This window comes from Tauraco erythrolophus, chromosome 19, assembly GCF_009769465.1.
Source record: "Tauraco erythrolophus isolate bTauEry1 chromosome 19, bTauEry1.pri, whole genome shotgun sequence".
In the NCBI taxonomy this organism is placed as follows: Eukaryota; Metazoa; Chordata; class Aves; order Musophagiformes; family Musophagidae; genus Tauraco; species Tauraco erythrolophus.
In genome coordinates this window covers 9,871,412-9,891,222 of record NC_141483.1, presented here as the reverse complement: position 1 = coordinate 9,891,222, position 19,811 = coordinate 9,871,412, and the positions used below count along the sequence as shown (strand labels likewise).

Genomic DNA, 19,811 nt, shown 5'->3' with positions numbered 1-19,811 from the left:
TTTTAAAGTTATATTCTGACTCAAATCAATGTTTATTTCAAGAAGCATTTTTCAAATGTTTTAGACTTACAAATTTTGCTGCAGTATGACCTAATAAAAAAGCATATATGAAATACCACTGTTACCATAGTTGCTTATTAAGGACCTCACACAAACAAACTTTTACTCCTAAATCCACATGATTACATCATTTCATGCACACTATCAAAGGCTTGATAGCAACATGTCTGATTATGCTTTTTTAGGCAAATTTTCCATGTACTGGTTCCTGCAGTCCAGGCACAGTCCATCAGCAAATCTGAATGCAAACCTTTCAGAAGCAAACTTCTCTCCTCTTCACCCACACACAAAGGTTCAGACATGTTTATTGCTATTTGACAACAACATTACAGCTCAGTCTAATCAAACTTTAAGTTAATTTTCCATCAAACCTAAGCAAATCATAATTGTATTCATGGCTCACATGCTACAATATGGATGGAACTTCTGCTTTCCATTATGGATCAACAAAACCCCCAGTGACATGAATGGCAGTCTAGCAAGCAGTTGACTTGCTGCACAGACGGATTAATAGACTTAAGAAACTGCTATTTGTGAACATTCACAGGAATTAGAAAGTAATTGTGAGGCAAACAACAACTAAAAGATCAAAACTAAAAGATAGTAAAGCATACTCCAATCTGTTCACAAACAATATGCCAACAAAGTGGGGGGAAAAATAATTGGTGGTTTATTTTATCTTTTTACATTCCCACGTATCTTTTATGGATTAAAGGAACCAACAAACTAAGTTTATTGACATTCAACTACCAGCATTAAAAACAAAACGAGATCACCACCCAGTGTAGCCCTCACCATGGGAGGCTTGAGCATTCCTCTGAAGTCTCCTACCTATGAATCTTTTCAATATGTTATCTTGAATGACTAATCTTTGCTAAAACATTTAAAAATTCAGTGCAAACAAAAAGAAAATCTTAAAAAATACTCTGTAGAACAGATCACAGAACATTAAAGAAGCTAATAAACAATACAAACTGCTGCTGCTCCACCTTTTTCCTCTAGGAATAAGTAGTCTACCCAGCCTGAATCTTTAGTAATTATTTCCACACAGGAGTGCAGTATTGATTTCTGTAAAGCACACAGAGGGCCAGGAGTGCTTTAGCATCATTTGAGAGACAAGCCTCAGAAAAGCAGTGCCTGATGAAGAAAAACCTTTACTTCATTTGCAAAAAAAAAACCTCGAAACTGTCAGAGTCATGAAGTTTGCAAGGAAGCCCTTCCTTAGCTTCTATATTCATTTTATCATATCAAATGATAGCCATCTGTATTTCCTTTTGTTATTAGTCATAAATATGGCCTCTCAATCCTTTAAAGCTAATGAATCTGTCTTAGGTTCTTTAAGCATGCTGCTATTATAAATAAATAACAGTGGCTTTAATACAGGGTTACACAAGGGCAGACTTTGACCTTCTGATATCAGTATATTCCCAATGACAAAACATATGGCAGTAAAAAAAAAAAAAAAGCAGAAAGCATTTATTTCTTTGTGTATCAAGCCAGGTTCTCTTCAAGCAGCAGATCAATGATCATCCAGGTTTAGTTAGGAATGCTATCACACTGTTAGACGAATGTTACTGCGTGCAGTAAACCTGCTCAGCTATGACCTTCTCTTCTTTTGCAGAGGATTCCTCTTAATAGCTAAGAGGAGAAGAAATACACTTGGCCAGACTGCAACACAGGGTTGGCTGCTTTGTTGCACCAAAAATTTAGTGGAAAACCTCCCTGCCATATGACAGATACACTACCAACTTTGAAGATGCTCTCAAACACATCAGTGCTGCCTACAAAGTAGTAGTTCATTCTGATGCCTTTACCTGAAAGACAGAACATTACTTAAACAACAAAAACACAACAATGTAAGTTACTATTCAGTGACATCATGCTTTGCCAACAAAACCACAACACATTCCTTGTGGAATTTGTGTCATGAGTTTCCACAGCAAATCTATGATGAAAGCTGAATGTAAAGAGTTTGGTTAATTATAAACTGATCATATTTTAAGACTATTTTATTTTCTCTATAAATCTTTTGCACATTAACAGAAATTGTTTGTTGCACACTATAACTGAAAATGGCTCATACACAACCACTTTTTGGGGGAAAAACTGTAAGAAAATGAAGCTACTACTGTAAGAGAATTTGAGAGCACCCCAACATTGTTAGTGCTAATCATAAGCTTTAATTTACCCTTTTCAAGCACACAGTAATAAAACGCCTTATAAAATACAACAGTGAAGATGGTTTTGAATAAAGAACGGAGAAAGTAAAGGGAAGGGAAAGAGACAAGCTTTGTGTATTATTTTCTGTTTATATTTAAGTGCATCTTTGCTTCTTACAACCACCCTCATGAAAGCAGTCCTCTGGCCTAAAGACAGTAACCAAATAAATTAGTCATAGAAATTGGCAAGCTGTGAAATACACGCACACACACACAAAAAAAGGAAAAAACTCTACTAAAGAACACATGGCATATCTGTGCAACTTGCCAGAATAAAAAGGTGATCAATAGATAAAGATACTGTGCTAAAAAGAAGTAAGGGGGGATCATCTCATTTTTTAAGAGAGAGAGGTAAATAGAATCTTTATACATTTCATACAAGCGGTAAGTAACTCTCTGGATATAAAGTGAGCAACTAAGCTATGAATTACAGCAAGCTTATAATTAAAAAGTGCTGGAAATCCTTAACCACTGCTCTGCACCCAGTCATTAATGCAGCCAGTTACATACTGCAGTCATTAACATACCCATAAATTGTTTACCTAGCTACTGTTATACAGCAATTCTGTATTTAAAATGTGATCCTAACTCAATTGGATTGGAATTACCATATGTTTTATTTGTGGATGCTACAGTAATGGCAGAAGTAACAATAAAATCTGCTCAAAAAGTCATGATAATTGAAGTAATATATTTTTTAAGAGAATTATTATGTACAATTTCAGTGTTCAAGGAAACCTTGCAGGTTCTGTGCATCCTTCCCTAAAGAACACGGCAGCTCTTTTGTTGCAAGACACCACTGAGAGAGAATCAGGAAGTCTGACGGCACTGTGGGTTCATGCCAAGTTCCATAATGAACAAATGATGACCAAGAAAAAAAAGCCTTAGATCTTGGCTCCAGCCTGACTGAGTAGAGCATTTTATACAAAAATAACAAAACTACTTCAATAGTTTGAGAGTGCCAATGTCAAGATTAATATAGTGATACACAAGCTTTCTATTTTTACTGTAAAAAACATTGTGCTCATGTTGATCAACAAAATCCTTTATGGTAGCTCTCCATATACAGGTTTTTTTTCCCCTTATAAGCAATACAGAACAGTACAACTCTGTTCTTTGACTTTATACCAGATCCCATTCCCAAACCATATCTTTTTAATTACAGAAAAAATTTATGTGTTTCTGTACAGAACTGCTTACCTATCCTGTGCTTTGTTTTCTGCAGGGGCTCTAACTCCAGAGCTTCCGATTTCATGTCTCCCATGTGCTTGGAATAACATTTGATGCATTCTTTTGGCATGCTGAAAATTCCTTTATATCGCTGAAACATGATATAAATGGTATTTTTCTATAGAATCGGTACAACTAACTTTTCTTTCAAACGTACTTCAGATCTAAACAATAATATCTTGTTATACACTTTTTGCTAAAGATAAGCTGTAAAACAATACTAGATGACTACATTTCCATGAAAATAGAGAAAAAAGACTGGTATCAGTCTAGGAAAGACAGACTTGTTTTTACTTACTTTATTCTTGCTTTCCTACTTATAGCAAAATGAAAGAAGAAAAAGTGGGACAGAGAGAGATAAATTTTGTAAATTTTTCCCATTACAGCTAGCCTCTCTTCTTCACAATAAGGACAGCTGGAACTGATCAAGTATCTGACTGAAATAACATGAGCATTCTACCATCTAAAGACTTTAAAACAGAAGTCTATAGTAATTTCAGTGTATTTTTTCTTATTAGTAGATATTAAAGTTGGATGTGTCTTTAAACGTGGTAAAACAAAGCATACCCTGTATTATGATCAGCACCAAGCTTCCTTCCTGATGATGATGTACAGCAAAACCCACCAAAAATAAGGAATAATTTTACTTTTTTAGACATGCTGGGAAGAAAGGAAGGAATGGATGCTTTTTTACTACAATGCAAATTCATAAAGCGTTATGACATGCTTTCTTAAATACACTAAAGACTCCTGTGTGTAGTCTGCTTATGTTCCTACTTCTTCTCCTCAGGTACTCAATAATCTGAAAAAAAACTGTTGTGCTGTAATCCCATTCTTCCAGAAATCTCTCTTAATCTCTCTTCTGTTTACAGGCTAATCACATGTGAACAAATAGCCTAGAACATCACATGCTGTAATAAACAGCAAGATACTGCCCCAGGGCTCAGGTTTCATTTTGTCCCCTTTCTCAGAAATGCACACATGGTTCTCCCTTTTTGATTTCTTTACATTATTTTCAAACCATCAGACTAACACAAATTAAAGTCTTATCGCAGCTTGTTCTTAATAATTTAGTGGGAACATTATCAACACCTGGTGCTTTATTGCTCCTGAGTGTTCTGGTTGCCTCTTGGTTCTTCTACAAATGGCTCAGCTGGCTGGAAAATTGCTGTTTGTTCGCCTTTCTCCATTTCAACATTAAAAAGATCATTAAAACACTCTCTCCATCTTTCTGTTATTGCATTCTTTGTAACCAAGATTTCCATTTTTGTCCTTTATCTGACTCATGCTCAGTCCATGTCCTTGTCTCAAATGCTGATATACCAGGAAAATGGTCCAAAGTGATCTTATTACACTGCCACTTCAACTGCACAGAGCCATTTTTGTGCCATGCCATCTTTTTGCTGAATCATTTGCATTACCAGAAAACTCACAGAAGTCACAAAATCCTTGCCAGACATCAACGTTCAATTGCTTTCTTATACTTCTCATCAAAAACTGTTTATTTTGTTCTTGGAGTTTTCTGTTGTTTTCTCCTGCTCTTTTCTTTACTTCGATTGTTCCCCAGCTGGTATAAAATTGTTGCACATCATTCAAACATGTTGCCATCTGTCTTCTTGGGGTTCAGGTCTGTACTTGTTTCTCAAACGTGAGCATTATACTTAGAACCTATTTCTTCATTAAAACAATTCAGTATATTTTCACAAAACAGTAAGGTATGTCAGAAGCATCTGCCCTTAGGAGATTTGTTCACTGATAGCTTTGAAGTATCAGACAATTACTGGTAACTTCCGCATATTAATTGCAAAGGGTACAGATGTTAACTTTAGTAGGTTTTTAACCATCTTTTCTAGGACATGGACTGGCAGGTGGAACTGTATGTTTATTACAATTACCTAAAAGCAGCATTATAAACTTTGTAGTTCATTTGAAAGCTACAGTGGAAACTCCATGTATTACTGTGTTCAGTTTCATGACTCCAGATGAAAAAAGCGTCCAAGGAAGTTTCCAGATTTCTCCTTCAGTAAGGTTACACGGTAGCAGGTGTTTCTAAATGCTGACACAAGCTATCCATCTCTTCCGGTGCTTGTGCATTGCTCTTCTCAACCTATATTGCATACTTCATTCCTTGGCGTACAACGATGCTGGCAAGTTGGTCACACAGCAAAACTCCAGCAGTTCTGTCTGTGTTCGTGGGTATCCAGCATCTCCCAGAACAAAGACTACAGATCAGCTCCCGCTGTGAACTGCCAAACGCGATGTGCTCCACCACCACGTTTTATTGTGACATACGCGGAACGACGTGTTTCTTCACGCTTCTTGCAGAGCGAGAACAACAATCCTGAGGCAAACAGTATTGAAAATTTCGGCCTGGATTACGTAATTTTAGCGAGAACAGACTGGCGTATCAGTTTTTTGGAAAAGCACTCCGCAGCACCAAGCCCTTCCCGTTCCCGCTTTGGCTCCCGGGCCCCTTCCCGGCGCACTCCGCGCGCGCAGCCCGCGGTGAGTCCGCGCTTCCTGCCGCGCCGTCCCACCGCGCTGACACCGCGATCTCTTCCTCCCGCCAGCTCCCCGTTCTCCCATTAAATCCCTTGAACGCGCCCAGCCCCGCTCCCCGCCCGCCGCCGGGGCACGGCCGGACCCGGGCCCCGCTCAGCCCTCCCCCCCCGGTTCCGCACTTTCGCCGCGCCCGCGCCATCACAGCTCCCGCCTCGCAACCGGCCACTGTCGCCGCGCTGCCCCGCCGGCAGCGCAGCACCCCGCCGCGCTGCACCGCGTTCTCCTTCCATTGCGTCCTCGGGCTGCCAAAACCGACGGCGAATCTGCCCGCTGCCGGAAGCCGGCGCGGCCGCTGCTCCGCCAGCGGAAGCGGAAGCATCGCCATTTTGCTTCGGGTGATGGCGACTGTGGTGCTGTGGACCTGGGGAGTTTAGTGCGGGCCCGGTCTGCGGGGGGACTCGCTTCTCGGACAGTCGTTGTTACGGCGAGTTTCCTCCTCCTCGCTGCGTCCCCTGGTGATGTACGGAGGGGTCGGGGGTTCTCGACGGACCGCGGAAGAAGCAGGCCCGCCGCCCCTAATGTTGTTGTCAGGCGGGGGAGCGGTCCCCGGGCCCCCCGGAGGAGGTGGAGGAGGAGGTGGAGGTGGGAATAGCCGTGTGGAGCTGCTGGTGTTCGGCTATGCCTGCAAGCTGTTTCGAGATGATGAGAAGGCTCAGTACCAGGAGCAGGGGCGACACCTTATTCCTTGGATGGGAGACCCCAAGATCATGATCGATAGGTCGGTGTAACACAACCCCCAGACTCTGCTGCGAGATCTCCTGTGATAGCCTCTTTGTTCCCCACCCCTATGCTGTGGGCAGGTGAGGGCGGGGGATGAACGAAGGGTCGCTCCGGCACACGCGTGGGGACCTTCCTCGGCGGCAGAGCAGGGTGGGAGGGCAGCTCCCGGCAGAGCGCTCCGAGTGCTGCTCCTGTAACGCTGCAGGGCCGCCCCCGGCAGCGGGAACTCGGGGTTCCTGCTCGGGCAGCGTTGGGAGGTCCCCCTCCTTCCGACAGGCAGCGTGCGTTGGGTCTTTCTCCTCTACTTGTCAGGGTAGGGTCTGCAGGGTGGAGCGGAGAGTGGGAATGATCTGTTCCTGTTCAGTGCAAACTACAAACATCGTCTTTTCTCACTTGGAAACTGAGGGAGCCTTATTGCGTGGAAATACCTGTTAGGCGCTTTATACGTTCTCTGAGGAGTGGGCAGCGTGCAGACTAGAAAGGTGTTTATCCACCTTAGGGGAAACAGAGTTTTCTTATTTCTTCTGTGTAATTTGGCTGCAGGTTGTTGGTGAGATACTCCAAAAGCAGTTATTGACCTAATTACTTTTTCCTTAAGATTCACTGTGTTAGACAGGATGGCTTTGATTTTAGGTGCTTGCTTTTCAGATTTTATGATGGGGTGGCTCTTGGTTGTTTTGCAGTAGGTACAGGTTCATGGCCAGAGAGAGTAACAGAACCTGCTTTGGTGTTTATGCTGGTCTCTAAGTTGTTTCAGCAGTGCAGGTTGGGATTCAGAAATAAATTCATTTAGAATATATTTTCTGAATGTTTTACTGGAGAGAAGGAAAGTAGGTCAGGTTGGGTATATTTGAGTGGAGCACTGAAAGTACAGTTGAAGAGTTGTGGCTGACTCTGAAAACCTCAGTGGGAAACATGGAAGGATTTTGGTTTGAAAAGGATCACATGACATACTATAGATATTTGTTCCCTCAATTTCATCATTGCTTTGGTGCTATACATGATTTTTCTTGTTTTGATTTAACAACTGTGTTTGGCTTGGAAAAATACCGGTAAGGGAAGGTCTTTTCTTTTCCTTCCGTAAGACCGGGTTTACGCCGTTAATGATTTTTGTGATTGAATTTGTTAAATTGGAGTAAACACAAAAGACATGAAAAACCAACTGTGTATGTTTGTAGCTGTGTTTAATTTCTCTCTTACATGGGAATGGAAGTGTTACGATGCACACTTCTAATCCAGCTCACTTTTGTGACAGATTTCATTAGTAAGTAGAGGCCATTTTTGTGGTCCTGTGCAAGAGTAATCCAATTTACAGGTGCTACAGAAATTGTTGGGAACAAAAACTAAGTATGTGCATATAATTAAAAAAAAATCTGAATAACATACATTTGTAAGTTAAGGTAGTTTGCAATTACTAATCTTACAGACTCCTTCGGAAGCTTAGATTGTTTTTATCTCCAGCAGCAGAAAGCCTTCATTTTCACCATTTTGAGAAAAGCACATTACTATGAGAAGACATGGGTTGAAGTTTGCCTGTGGACAGAGCTTGATTAACCAGACCTACGTGTTTCATTAACTTTTTGCTATAAGACTATTTACTTTCTTTGTTTTTGGTCTAGCAAGTTGGCACAAGTCAAGAGTTGTGTGTGGGAAGACACCTCAGCGGAGTCGAGTTGACTGTCATTTTACTTTTCAATCAGTTTCTCTTACTGATGCATAAACATTATCCCAATGCAGTGCTTTTCCTGCAAATAAAGTTGTTTCTGCTTAGTAGAAAGGAACTGTACGTCATTGATCTTTGCCGGTTTTACAGTGAACCTCCTTAAATTGCATGTATATGTTACTGTTCCTATGTATGTGTGTCTCTCTATCACATAACCCAGAACTTATTTCCTCAGCCAAATGGCTAGGGGCCGAGCCTAGCCATGATTTTACCTCCAATGGACGCAAGTTTCTATGGTGAAGATATCTCCTGAGAGTTCGGGACTAGCAGAAAGAAGCGAGGAAATTTCGACCGTTTGGTTCTTACGGATAGGTATTTATGTATTCGGGTTTGTGTGAATGTAAGCTATTTGGCTTTCCAGAAAAACGTATTTTGCAAGTGACATTGATTGGTTGGTTGAAGCACGTACGGTAAGAGCTGTTAAGGAAATGGATCCCACTTAAACTATTAAAGGATAACTTTGCCTTTAATCGTAATAATTTTTTAGTTTCTTTGAGAGGAATTTAGACTATTAAACAAATTTTCGATAGTTGGTGACAAATGATTAGCAAAATTAAACGTAACTTGTAAAAGGAAATATGCTTTAACTTATAAGTATTTTTTTTCATTTTTAATGGGTAAGTATTTTAAGTAGTCGCATAAACCCAAACCCTAAGTTTTTTGCATTGACCAGCTGTTTCATCTTGCAGGTACGATGGGCGTGGTCACCTACATGACCTTTCTGAATACGATGCTGAATATTCCACGTGGAACAGAGATTATCAGTTGTCTGAAGAGGAAGCTAGAATAGAAGCCCTCTGTGATGAAGAGAGGTATTTAGCCTTGCATACGGACTTGCTTGAGGAGGAGGCGAGGCAAGGTATTGCTCAAGGAAACTTCCTGAGTTTAGCACATGTTTAAATAAGTAATTATGAAATTAAATTTACTCCTAATTTTATTGTCTCTTTTTCTGATGTTATCTTGACAGTACCCACTGGATTCGAAAAACGGGAGTCTTTGCGTATGTGAGAGGACCTCAGGATAGTTTAAATATAGAGCCACACAGAAATTGCCCAGATTCTGAGGGCAGACTGGGATTTCAGACCCAAAAAACCCCAAATAAATACATTCTGCATCATTTTTAGTGTTGTATAAATGAAATTCTGTGCTCTTGTATGCATAATTACTTTAGAATGTTTAACCTGCAGCCTTTATCTCTTCAGGAAGAAATAAATGTTCACCGTATGTACATGCTGTGTTTTTCTATTCTGTTTTTAATGAGAGCTAAAATGATTAGGTGAAAACTTCTCATTTAAAAAATAAAGTAAGAAATACTATCTTTTTTTTTTCTAAGAAATTAGCTTTTAAATATGTTCTAATGATTGGTAATTGCGTTTTTGTTCAAGAGGAGGAATATAAAAGACTGAGTGAAGCTTTGGCAGAGGATGGTACCTATAATGCAGTGGGATTCCGTTATGGCAGTGATTATTATGACCCTTCAGAACCCACTGAGGAGGAGGAACATCAGCCTGCAAAACAAAGAGGTAAGGGGTAAGAATAGTAAGGGTTAATTGAGAGGAAGGACAGAGGACCTCTGTGTCTCTCACTTGCTGGTGAAGGTTGAAATGTGTGTTTTGTTAAAATGCAAGTAAGAAATCTCAAAACATTTCAGCAAAGTCTTTATGGAACTGAGTTTTTTTGCAAACTTTGCTCTTGATGTGCTTGAATGTTTTCCTGCTACGGCACAGTCCTATACTACAGTAGTCAGGATAGGAAATTCTGCTGTCTTGCAGATTCTTACTCAGAACAAACTAGTACTTTATCACGTGGCTGGCTGTTAACCCTCTGTTTCGTGTGTTGTGAAGGAAAAGATCATTAGAAATATAGAATAGTAATTAACAAGAATATATATAGTTTAGATTTTGTCACCTTAATTATTATAAACCAGTCCATCTTCAGGATAGTGTACCCCTCTCTGTGATCTTAAAAATACAGAATTCAGCTTCTCATGTTCCCATCTTTAGGTAGGGTAACTTTACATTTTTAACATGAAGTCTTACGGGAGCTTTGAAGTGTTACTGAACTGTGTCTTAGTAAAGTTAGGATTGTTTAATTAAGAACTGGGTTGTCTAACTGCATGTCGGCAGGTTACTGTGGAATGGGATGTACTTTTTTTACCGAGGTGTGGGCTGCAGTGCAGGTTCGGTTTAGGTGCTGTTTGTTTAGTGGTTTTTGCTGCTGTGTGTGAGCGGTTGTGTCAGGGCCGCGTCCGTGCCACTTGCGTTGTACCAGGGGCTTCTCCTGTGCTCTTCAGTGCTGATGCTGAACTGCATTGCCTTTTCTGGGGTTTATTTTGTTTGTTTTATTCTTGTTTGTCTGGTAGATTTCATAACCAAATAGTTTCTAAGTTCTCTTTACATGCAGTTTTTGAGTGTTTCCTGTCATAGACATGTTTTTCATGTTGTATGGATTTGTGTACATATAAGGATAAGCCTACTGAAAAGTTGGAGGTGATAGAGATGTTTGTAGTCTGGCTCCTCGATCTTTCTCTACTACATAGAGATTAAAAAGGTGAATGTGCTCTCTCTATTGATTACTAAAAAGGAAATCTGCTGAACCGTAGAAGGCCTTTGCAAAACTGCATGAAAATGTGCCATAATGTTACAGAATCTACCTTTGATCAAATGTATAAAGAGTAAATAAAAGTTCCAGTTTCATTTGGTAAGAGAGCTGTCCTGAGTTCAAGTTGTGTCTGGGTTGCTCCGCATTATTTTTCTTTCTTAGAATGATGAGATATCTAGAATAATGTATTTCAGCCTTAATGAAGTCATGTTTTTAGGAATAGTGCTAAAATATAACGACTTAGTCAGTGGCAAAGAGAGATATAACTACCCAGTCTTCCAGCAAGCTAATATTTAGTTAATTAATATTTGATGCAGCATGGAAGTGTCATGCTAAGCTGTTAGGAGATCTTGCGGTGTAACGTGAGGATTCTCAGTGCTGCTGACGAGAAGCAGAGATCCTCATAGAGGGTCATTGGAACGTTGTCTCAGTTGTGAGCTTTCTTTCCAAACTCTTTACCTTCTAGAAAATTTTTAGTAATGATGGATATCAAAGGGGCGTTTTCTGTTAACACTTGAGAGTACTTGGGGAAAAAGTACTTGGGGCAAAAGTGAGAAACATCAGTATTATATTTTGCTGTAGTTGAACCATACAGAGTTTTAATAGATTGCTCTATGATAACAATTTCCAATAATACAGGACTATAAATTATTAACATTAAATTTTTATGAATCATAGTAGAGTAAAATCCAGCATTGGAAGATGCAGATAATGGTAATGCGTATTACAGGCTGTAGTTCTGTGAGCACTCCCAAGTGTTAGCTAGAGCTGCTGCCAAAAGAACCAATCCTATTCGGCTTTCCGCTTCTTCCTTCTTTCCTTGATGCCAAAATTTCTGCATCGCTTTGTGGAGTTCATTTAAAAAAAAAACAACCAGCCAGACAGCAACAAAGTTATTTCTCTTGCATGGGTAAGAGCTTGTGTGCAGTAATTGCTGTGACATCTCATGCGTGATGAGGCTGTTCCTCTGTGTGCCTAGTTGCTATAGTCAGGCTTTCATGCAGTTTGTGCTAATTTGTTAGGATAAAACTGGAATGCATCTTCGCTTAAAGCTAGTAGAATAGATAATAGCAAAAGTTAGTTTAAAAGGTAAACTTTCCACTTCAATTGTTATAATACCGAATAACAGAATGTAAAACAAATTGGCCCTTGTAAAAGCATAACTATTTAGATGAGTCGTTCATGTGATAAGTCTGTTAAATATTTGGATATGTTAAGCTTGATATAAAAGGAACCTTACCAACTTTAGACTGAAGTCATAGATGAATGGCAACATTTATTTTAATCAGTTAAGACAACTACTGATTTATCTCTGTAGGTGATGAAAGTGGATTTTAGCCTCCTTGTTGCATTCCCGTACAACTTTCATTAGGGTTAGGAAGCTGATGGAAAGTAGTTAGGTTTGTTTGCATAGAATGACATGGTTGATTAAGAGGGAACTAAGTGTAGATAGACCAGATATATGAGTCTTAACAGCTTTAGAGATGCTGGATATCTGTAATGTTTTAATCCGTGTTAGGAAAGGATTCACCCAGTGCATTGGAAATGGTTCCCCTTAATTTTGCATGGGTTTTCTGGTAAAATCAGAAAGTAATAGTCATGAAAATGAATGTTTTCTATTTGATTTGGCACTTGTTTGTCTTCAGCATTGTGGTCAGGGCTGAGAGTTACAGGGTTTTATTCTTTCTAATACATCTATTGAGGCCTAATTTATGCAATCTTAAATAAACTACACAGAGTATCAGGAAGAGGAACCGTATTTAAATGTCTTCAGTGCAAATACTGGTTATAGTTTCGTTTGAGAAAGTCCTTGATCACACATCCTTTTAGATACACTTTATTTCAATATTTTTTTTGTTAACGTTTGCGTACTTAGACTTGTTTTGTCCTATAGTATTTTATTCTGTCGTTTCTTGTAGAAACAGCTCAGACAGAAAACGTAGAAGAAAACGAAGAACCTTTTGTTGCCCCGCCGGGACTGAACGTACCTTCTGATGTGGAACTGGTATGTGTGTACATTTAACGCAACCTATGTTTCTATCAATTTTCAAGGAGTTAATGGTGCTTTTCTGATTTTTTTTTTTTTCCATTAACTTTTGTGTGGTACATTTGAAATTCTTTGAAAATAGTGGCTTAATTTCAAATGTTCTTTCTTGAATTCTGTCAACTCTCTTGAATCTTCTTTTCCACACTGAAATTGTTACAGTGCTTATGCTAAGTGCATTTAGTGTCGCTTGTGATACTATTTTAGATAACGTTTAAAAAAAGGCAGTTGTTCTTGGAATGGATACTTAGTGAGATGTCATTGACAATGCAAATGTGAAGGACCATTAAACCAAAAGATTGCTTCTTGCGACATTATTTTTCTTCTGGATTCTTTTTAATTGAGTCCCAATCTGAAGGAGATAGGAAGTGACCAAATATAAAGGCTATGTTTTAAAACTAGCCTATTCAAGGAGAAAAGCGATAGCTTATTTCTAGCAAATTCTGAAATTACTCGAAACTATTTGCATATAGCAGATCTTTTTTCATGTGATGTTACCAGAATTTGCCACATATTAAACCGTAAACTTAATTGCAAGTTGAGTGTTTTTCCTGATGGGAATTGAACAGTCTCCTGCTTGAGCACAGTTGTAACCATGAGGTTTTTCAGTTTATTTCAAGTTTCAAAAAAGATACTGGGATAGTCAGATAATATTCCTTCTCCTATACTGTGGTCATGAAAGTGTTAATTTATATTTGGGCTACCTTCTCAACTTGATAACCTTGGCCGGGCAAGCTTCAAAGCACTCTGTTAGAATAACTAATAGTGAACACAGCGTATTTGTGTAAGAGCGTTTTTCTACTTCATTAGCTTTTAATTGAAAATTTTTGTCCTGTTCTGTTTGTTATATGAAATAAGAGCTATTTAACAAACATAATGTGCAACTTTACTTGTTCTAATTTTACTTTCTCTACTTTTCTTTACAATCTTACAATATATTTCGTTAGCGAAGTGCTTACAAACCTACTTCTGGGTCCAGGGAAGATTTTTAGATGTTATTGTCTTTAAATTATGAGTTATTCTTTAGTGTTAGAATAAAAACGTTGAGTTCTCAGTGAGAAGCTGCTTATTTAGCATTTGGATGCTGTTTCCAAAAAGTAACTGCTGATGAAAGAAGGTTTGCTGGTTTAGATAGCTGCTTTGCTTGAATTTTGTTCTGAAAATTAAGATATGCTTTACATGTAAGCTGCAGAATGCATTGTGGGGCTTACTGAAGTAATTTCTTAGTCAGCTGTTGAATGCTAGTGTATTCAAATTAAGAGAAAGCTAATGTGGCCATATTTGGGTTTTATTTAAAAAAATAAAACAAACCAAAATGTCTAGCAGCAGCTCTGAAAACAATGTATACTTGACTTTGGATTGTGAGAATTTGTTTTGTAAGCTGTGGTTATTTGTTGTTGTTGTTCTAGTCAAGTGATTCAGTTTTACCATTGAATATGTTTATTCTGTATTTTTTAATTCAGTTGCTGTGAAGGGTAGAAGCCTGCTAGATTATTGATGGAGTTCTAACAGGCGTGTTTAAAACATATTTTCTCACTATACCCTGTTCCCATTTAAAGAAAAAAAAAAGAGAGAAATACATCATAAATTCCATTGCCTTTATGTCGATCCACAAATGATCAGAAAAGGTGAACAGATGCATTACCGATTAGTGGAAATGACAGAGTGGTGTTCTAGATCTCTCCTGAGTTTACTGCTAATTAACATTCACATTAAAAGACATGGCGCTTGTCGATGGTCATAATGGGGAGAGGACACTTGTAACCTTTGAATCGTTTTGGGGAGGAAACTGTAGTGCTTGGAAATAAGATACAATTTGAGAACCAGCTTGTTAACTTGCAGACTTTGTTCACAGTCTGCAAGGTGCAGTTCAGTAAAGACAGATGCACGATAGTTCCCACAACACAGAGCAACCCAAAGGGCAAATGTTAAATGCAAAACTGCTGCAAAAAAGATGCAGAGGCTTTAGTGAGCTGTTGAATGTTCAGTGCGTGACAACTCCAACTGCAGCAGCTCTGGAGCTTAAAATAGAGGAATTGTGTTGAGGATGCAGGAGGTCTTCCGCTGCTTAAAACTGTTATTATGAAGGTTGTGGGCAAATATGATTGTTGTTGACTGTTGCGTTTTAAGAAGTGTGTGGGTGCTGTGGAAGTGGGCCGTAGGAGGAAATGGTCTTACTTACAAGGTTACTTATGAGGAGAGGTTGGAAATTGCATTGTTTTCTCCGGATGAGAATATTGAGAGGCAACATAAGACTTAAGATTATTTTCCAGACTTACTAAAGATTGGTGGATAGTTGCTGAACTTGCAGTAAGGGAGACTCAGTCATGAAAAACTTTTCATTACAATATTAATTAAAGATTGGAACAGAATATCTGACTAAATGATAGCACTTATGTCATTGGAGTATTTTTCAGAAGGGTTTTTTCTCTACTCCAGTAAGTTTTAACAATTGTTGTCAGTTTAAATGTTTAGTGTTGTTATTAAATGTGATGGCAAGCTAGAATATGTTTATGATATCTGCACCTCTGTTTGCCATTTTAATGTTTTTGCTTTGTGAAGTTTCTGAAGTTTTGTAGATCAGTGGTGGTAGTAATCTTAGAAGTCAATTAAAAGCGTATTAATATTCATAGTGCCTGTTTTCCAGAGCTTATAGTGGCATCAGTTTCAAATTCAAGACAAAGTAGTAAGTTCAGAAGCTCTTTTTTGAGCTTCCTTGCTGATCTGCAGCTTTGTTTATGAATCTTTTAGCCTGAAGTGTATTTTGTATTTCTGTGTAAGAGCCACAGAAATAGAGAAACTTGATGTGTGATTAAATAGTGAAACTGGCTATGCACAAAATTTTATCCGTTTGTTGAGAACTTCATTGCCTCTAAGGAAAATAATCTTTGGTACTGCTTTAGATGGACAAGTAAAACTTGAAACAACTAATTATTTTCTATTTTGAACATGTTCTAATAAAGGATCCAATCAGCTACAAATAATTTCTAAAAATGTGCTGTTTGATCACATTCAGACCTTTTTGCTGAAATAGACACGACCACTGTCTTGTGTGCTTCCAGTCTTCTGAAAAAGATCTTCTGAGGTTTGAAACGTACTTCTGTATCTAGGCCAATAAAAATGCAAGGCTAAAACGAATCGTTAAGTGACACTTCAGTCTTTATAGGCACACTGAGTATGTGTTTCTATAGTTTATTGAGCACACGACACAACGGAGCTGTCTGAGTATGAAATTAAAGACAGCGAATGGTGAAATTCATTCATTCTTTAACTATATTCATGTTCTTTTCACTTCTTGGGTTTGACATGGCAGTGCTCCTTACAGGGGATTTCAGGAGTGGGAATGCGTGGATGTTGCTTAACTTTATTAATTTTCTTTTTTGTTTTATTGCCAAAGTGCCCAGTGACTCTTTATGGGAATGTGACAGCACATAAGAATTGCAATTCTTCTGTTGGTCTTAAGATACATGTTCCTTCCAAGCAAATGCATAGTAACAAGCTTTTCTAGCTGACAGTGATTATGAAACTGAGTTGCTAGAGAAAGCTGAGGAGAGGGGCAGGGAACTACTGCTCTTTCTAATTCCCCCTGGAGTTCTAACACACTTTATAAGCTGTTTATGAAAGTACAAATATATGTTATTTTACTCCTACAGCCACCAACAGCAAAAATGCATGCGATTATAGAACGAACTGCAAACTTTGTCTGCAAGCAGGGAGCACAGTTTGAGATTATGCTAAAAGCCAAGCAAGCACGCAACTCCCAGTTTGACTTCTTGCGATTCGATCACTACCTCAATCCCTACTACAAATTCATTCAGAAGGCTATGAAGGAGGGACGATATGCTGCTCCTTCTGAAAATAAAGCGGACGAGAAAAAACGTAAGTTGCTGCTTGTCAGATGGATGGCTTCAGGATGTGAATCACTGAAACATCCGCTCGTCTTTTTTGGTAAAAGAGCGAGCCTCATCTTTGTGGTGTGTTGCAATGGCCATACTGTTGTCCGACAGCTGAGATTGATGCCATGATTCAAAATTTTGCTTAAATTGGAGGGGATTTTTGAAAGAAAAGATTATGTTGGGGAACTTTCACATATAAGAACTGCTATGATCTTGGAGCTTTTATAAACACTTGTATGGCTCTAGCCCAAGGGAAAGTTGGTCTTAGGTTTTAATTTTATTGATGACTTGCAATATCTTCTTGTGTCTGTGTTTTTCACAAATCTGCTTATTCACAAAACTTTAGTTTCTTAAGAACACACACTTGGCCTCTACCATCTTTGTCTCCCCATGCAACTCCATAGCAAACCCAAATAAAATTCAGACATTGCTTTTATTTAGACTCGAGAGTTAAATCTGAGGAAGAAGATGATGACGACGATGATGATGATGGAAATTATCTGCATCCGAGTCTCTTTGCATCTAAGAAATGCAGTAGGCTAGAAGAGCTCATGAAGGTACTTGACCATATTAAAATGACTTTCTACCTTGTAGAACATGTAATTCATGGGCACAAAAATTCTACTATGCAGGTGTTGAGATCTTTTGTTAACAAAGATTTCCCTCCCTCCCCCAATGCTATGTCTTCTTAGTAATTTAAGTCTGCTGTGGTAAACTTTGAAGTTACCCTTTCTCTAGTACATAAATTGTTATTTTTCCATTTGTAAGGAGCTATATTTCCCTTTTTTTATGCCCTCTGGTATTGAGGGCATCACTGGAGGTTTTATCCCACAGAACCTGTATTGAAGCTGAAAAGATTAAGATATTTAATGCCTTCTGTATATAAGCAGAGAGGAAATGTTTTCTTTTTAGATTTTAGTAGATAAAGTGTTGACATGAAGTAATAGTTTCAGTGAATAATATTTCAGCAGAATTAGTACTACTCATTAAGTGTAAATTTTTCTGGATATGTTAACTATTTTTATTTTCTGAGTTTCATCAGTGATGGAATAATGGGAATGACAGATGGTTGTACACATTTGAGGCTTTCAGAGGAATTGCAGTGCTGCTGTCTTGTATTTAGACAAGTCAGGTTCTGTGTCTTATCTCAGCCTTGGCAGTAAATGAGTAAGAGTAGTACCCACGTTTTTGTTAGGTGGTTTGTTTTTTTTTTCATGTTTTGGATTTCTGTTCGCATTAAATTTAAGGTTTTTTTGTTTTGTTTCCTACAAATTTTCGAAAAACAATTTGATCCTGATGTGAGAGCTACAAAAATTGAAACTTCAGTGTTTGGACAATATTACGGATGTCTATTAACTTAAATCTGCTTTCGAAAATAGGTTGATGCTCTCACGCTTTAAACACGCACTTTGGATTTTAATCTTTTTTCCATTCTCCAAATTTTTTCAGCCCTTGAAGGTAGTAGACCCTGATCATCCACTTGCAGCACTGGTGCGCAAAGCGCAATCAGATAATAACTCGTCTACACCACAGTCAACAGATGGGGCAGCTGTACAGACATCACAAGCAGAATATTCTTCTGATTGTAAGTGCATTGTGATTAGGCAGCTGGTGGTGTGTCTGGATGAATTGTATGTGGATGCTGGTGGGGACAAAATGTGTTAGCTTCCTATTTGATCATTTGTAACTGATATTTATTCTTCTTCACTCTTCTGAATCTTTGAAGGTGCATTCTTCCACTGAGTAGCTGTTGACTTGTTAGCTGCTTAGGAAAAACAGAAACGGGGTGGAGGGGGTGGGCAGACGGGAGGCCAAGTCTCCAGTCTGAGTATGGTTAGCAGGATATCCTTAATGGTTTTGATAACTTCCATCAATTTCTATTAATGAAGCCTAATGAATGCCTTCACTATTGAGTATAAAACTGTCCTATGAAGTAATTCATGAGATTCCCATTAAAAAAAACTTATTGTATTAAGCAAAATGCATACGGTAAATCTGCTTTAAACAGTTTTGCTGGAGTGTCGAACACTAAGAAAAATCTGCAAAAGTAAAATCATGTAAATTGAAAGATCCCACTGAAGTGATAAAACCAGGTTTTAGTGTAATATTCTGTTCTAAAGCTGGAAGAGTTTTAGGGTGAATAAATAAGGCTTTTATTATACAGTCAATTCCTGTAATCTCTCATTATTTTACCTTTTATTCTATGCACTGGTGCAATGTTACATGTAGAAAATAAAATTCAGGAATATGCAAGATTCAAAGTTAAAAATTCATCTTTTAAATTATATTTCTCATTACAATATCTGAGAGGGAGTACCTTTTCAGTTCCATAGCTACAGAGACCATTCTGTAATAAAGGAGTAGATATTCTATTTTATTTATTTCTCAAAAGAACAGCAAAAGCCATGATATAATTTAAATTATAAGTGAGCAACGTGGAAAGTTTTGTGTTCAACTGCTTCTTCCGGGCCTGATATTGAAGTACCAAGACTTTCTCCCATCTCCAAATTATTATTAAATCTTTAATCTTGGATTTTCCTTGAACCATTTAAGATAAATATAATGCTGTCCTGTCTATAAACTCTTTTAAGAATCAACTTTGCTATGAAATTTTTAGCAGCATTATCTTAACTTCTCTATATGGTGTCTGGTTTCCATTATCTCTGAAGCTGCTAAATGCAGGCCTTGTACAAAGCTCATGCAAATTTTGTGAATTCTGATTCTCAGAAAGGTGAAGTCCAACTTAATTGGGTTTA

The 19,811-nt window shown here is 38.3% G+C and overlaps 1 protein-coding gene across 3 annotated transcripts in view; it reads left to right on the top strand.

Moving 5' to 3' along the window:
• Positions 1-6,410: 6,410 nt before the first annotated feature.
• SFSWAP (splicing factor SWAP) overlaps positions 6,411-19,811 on the top strand; it is a 49,211-nt gene continuing 35,810 nt past the window's right edge. For 2 of the 3 annotated variants that reach the window (XM_086623216.1, XM_009980007.2), the window contains exons 1-7: positions 6,411-6,789; positions 9,204-9,373; positions 9,900-10,037; positions 13,035-13,120; positions 16,813-17,038; positions 17,497-17,612; positions 18,505-18,640. In XM_086623216.1, coding sequence (XP_086479342.1) covers positions 6,530-6,789; positions 9,204-9,373; positions 9,900-10,037; positions 13,035-13,120; positions 16,813-17,038; positions 17,497-17,612; positions 18,505-18,640 — 1,132 coding nt within the window. In that variant the 5' untranslated portion in view covers positions 6,411-6,529. Of the gene's footprint in view, positions 6,790-9,203; positions 9,374-9,899; positions 10,038-13,034; positions 13,121-16,812; positions 17,039-17,496; positions 17,613-18,504; positions 18,641-19,811 lie in introns of those variants that run through there. The other variant, XM_086623217.1, reaches the window with a different exon arrangement.